We start from the raw sequence: 3133 nt of genomic DNA, 5'->3' as shown, positions 1-3133 counted from the left end.
TTTCGCTCAGTCTTCCTTTCTCTCTTACCTTCTCTCTCTCTCTCTCTCCCCCTCCCTCCCTCCCTCCCTCTCTCTCTCTCTCTCTCTCTTCCTCGTCAAACTTCTCCTTTTCCCTCCCACGCCGGAACTCCCGGTTTCCTGCACTTAGCAAGATCAATACCAGCCAACGAGGCTTGAAAACATGCGTCAACATGGTCTTGCACTGTTTGTACGTCCACATAACGCTCAGCGCGCCCGGCTACTACCACCGCACCAAACCCCGCCGGCCACTTCGTCGACCCTTTCGTCTCTTCATACCGCGCTAGTGCAGGTGAGAGGCGGCAGGAGGTGGAAGGTAAACGCAGCCAAACAATGTTCGATAAGGCTACGTATGTATTAACGGTTTGACGTTGGTATTAATTATAATTATACATCACGGCATTTTGCAGCCCTTGTATGATTAAAAACTAAAGGGTGTTATCGAAATGGGAGAATAGCTAAACAACGTCAACATGTATTGTGGATATGGTTACACATGGTAGGAACTTAATCCCATTGAAAATAATATTTTCACGTTGCTAATAACTACTTAGAACAGATTACTGTAGAAATGGGAAGAAAATATAATTATGACTACAATTGTAATTCAACTGTGTCGAGTTATATGTAACTCAAAATGTAGTAATGTATAATGCAATGAATTAAAATAGGACGATTTCGATTTAATCCGTTCATTCTGGATAAGAGTTACAATAATAGGCAACACAAGCCTTTGGAATACCTATATAAAGAGCACATTAAAATAAAATAAATATATAGTAACAATTAAAATGTCTGGATTTAAGAAAAATCTTTGAAACTCTTTGATTGTATAACTTTTTTAATTATCGCGGAGGTTAATATTTGTGTTTCCTTCACTTTGATTATCACAATTTTTCTACCAGTTGCAGCCCTTTGCTACATCACATGAAGAATATAAACTCGTTTTGCAGAAAAGCGTTGGCGAACAGAGAGAGTTTTGCAGAAACTTTATGAGGAAACGAACAAGAATTGCAGTAGCATTACTCACTTTAAATGCAAGGTTTTGCGAGTTTTCATATAATTTAAATTATTCTTATTCCGTCTCGAAATTCTGTCTCTCGTTTTCTCTTGATTCTTGACTTTGTCGACGCAATCAAAGATTCTTCAAATTTGTAGAATTTTCCAAGTCCTTCAGGACATTGGATAAAATTCAATTATCGTTTTGCAATGTCCAATTCAGTAAAAACATTTCGACCTGTGTGACTGTGCTCCATATTTTCTCATTTGATAATTTTTAAAATAAAATTTCCAACACACGAATGTGCATCGTTATCAGAAAGATACATCTCATTTCTAGCGCACATTCTGACAGACAAATAAATCGTGCACCTGCTTACGTATCGCAGACTGACGAGAAAAATTGTGCGCCCCGCGCACAACACATAAGAAGATACGTAAATGGCGGCGAAGCGGTGCGGTCGGACGAAAGAGGTGACGAAATCCCATTGGAAGTGAGAGCTCGCGAGCGGCATCGCAAGCTCTCGCCGTCGGAGGTGTTTAATGTTTCCCACGTACGAGCACGTGGCCGCACGTTAAAAGCGTTTAATGAAAGGGCGTCGTCGCACTTACGCCGTTCGACCCTCCCGAGAGGAACGAGCGGAATAAGAAGAGTAAGAAGAGAGAAAGACGCGCCCAGGGAAAACGTTGCGTGGCGAGGCGAGGCGAGGCGAGGCGAGGCGAGGCGAGGCGAGGCGAGGGCGAGGGCGAGAGGATCGGAGAGAGGAGGACAGGTGGGTGGAGCGAATGTCGGTAGAGGAAGCGCACACACGCCGCATTCGCACATTCACACTCACCTGGATACGTGCCTCAGGTAATCCGATCTTCTCGGCGAGACGCTCCCGTGCAAACACGTCCGGGTAATGTGTCCGCTCGAATTCTGAAAAGAAACCAGTTTGCAACAAGTGCTCGTTATTTAGCCGCGTCGTCGGCATTAATTATCGCGGTATAAACGAAGCCGGCCATCGCGTATTTTCTCTCAACCGAGCGGATCCCAAAGGCCGAATGGAGGAGAATTCTCCGATTCTCGATATGTCGATATACCCGATTGCTTTTCAGTTTATCACGGACAAATATGTGAAAAGTTTCAATTCGAAGAAGCTCAAGGAGCAAGAAGAAAAATTATGTAATTGCCAACATTGCGAATTGCGAGGTGCATTACACGTCCAATTAAATTTTTAAAGAAGGGAAAATGAATTGAAACAAGAGTTCATAGTCGAGGAAAAGCACGTGATTTCTAAGGTCGTATATATTATTATATACAGTATAAGTGACTGTTAAGATTAAGATAATTTTTCGGATTTTCCACTAACCTTTCTCGAGGCTGTCTATCTGCTCGTTAGAGAAGGAAGTTCGGTTGCGCTGCAATTTCCTCTTCAGCCTCAGCCGCACTTGCGAGTCCTCGTCGCCAGAGGAGTTGTGCTCCGAATTACCGTCCGAAGTTGTCTCCTGCTGATGCGACAATAGAGACCCGGTGTCTGGAACAGGAATGAATTACCCTTCCTTCAGAACGTATTGTTTTAGCCATCTTAAAGATCTCACAAATTTCCCTCATTTACCATTAAACAATCAGATTAATTTCATGTTACATTTCAAGTATAATCATAAAAGTCGTCAAGAGTATAATCACAAAAAAAACAACTATCTCCGTCAGTTTCCTAAACTACGTTAAGCTTGAATTTTCATCATTTTTCCATCGTTTAAACTGTAATAAAGATTCCATGAAAATCCCTGGCATTTTTCTCGTATTGTAAGAAGCATCGATCTAATTATAAGAGAGCCTGCCGTTTCGCGTCAAATCAATCGGTCGATCTCGTAACACGATCCACCGTTCTCGAGATTCCTAGACACCGCCGCGCGTTCAGGCGTGCGCGACCGGTCTTCGGGGTCGCGTCTCGTGTTGGTGCGTCGGCGTTGGTTCGTACGCGCGCAAGGGTAGCCCCTCGTCAAGCCCCCCGTGGGCCGCGATTACTTTCCGCCTCCGCGCACCACACCCTCGTCTCTTTCCATTCCTCCCGGTACCTTCTCTACATCCCTCCGTTCTGTCCGTGTCTGTCCCTATATATATATATATATA

The 3133-nt window shown here is 43.8% G+C and overlaps 1 protein-coding gene across 1 annotated transcript in view; it reads right to left on the bottom strand.

Annotated features, from left to right (window-relative positions):
* Window positions 1-3133, bottom strand: part of LOC108748128 (paired box protein Pax-6) — a 28298-nt gene that overhangs the window by 8395 nt on the left and 16770 nt on the right. Inside the window, exons 5-6 of the mRNA XM_018486153.1 lie at window positions 2370-2534; window positions 1854-1936 (exon numbers count right to left, since the gene is read on the bottom strand). Of these exons, the coding sequence (XP_018341655.1) occupies window positions 1854-1936; window positions 2370-2534 (248 nt within the window). The remainder of the gene's footprint in view (window positions 1-1853; window positions 1937-2369; window positions 2535-3133) is intronic.

Source organism: Trachymyrmex septentrionalis, unplaced genomic scaffold (assembly GCF_001594115.1).
Source record: "Trachymyrmex septentrionalis isolate Tsep2-gDNA-1 unplaced genomic scaffold, Tsep1.0 scaffold211, whole genome shotgun sequence".
NCBI lineage: Eukaryota > Metazoa > Arthropoda > Insecta > Hymenoptera > Formicidae > Trachymyrmex > Trachymyrmex septentrionalis.
The sequence above is the reverse complement of the archived record's forward strand: the minus strand, read 5'-3'. Positions and strand labels throughout refer to the sequence as shown.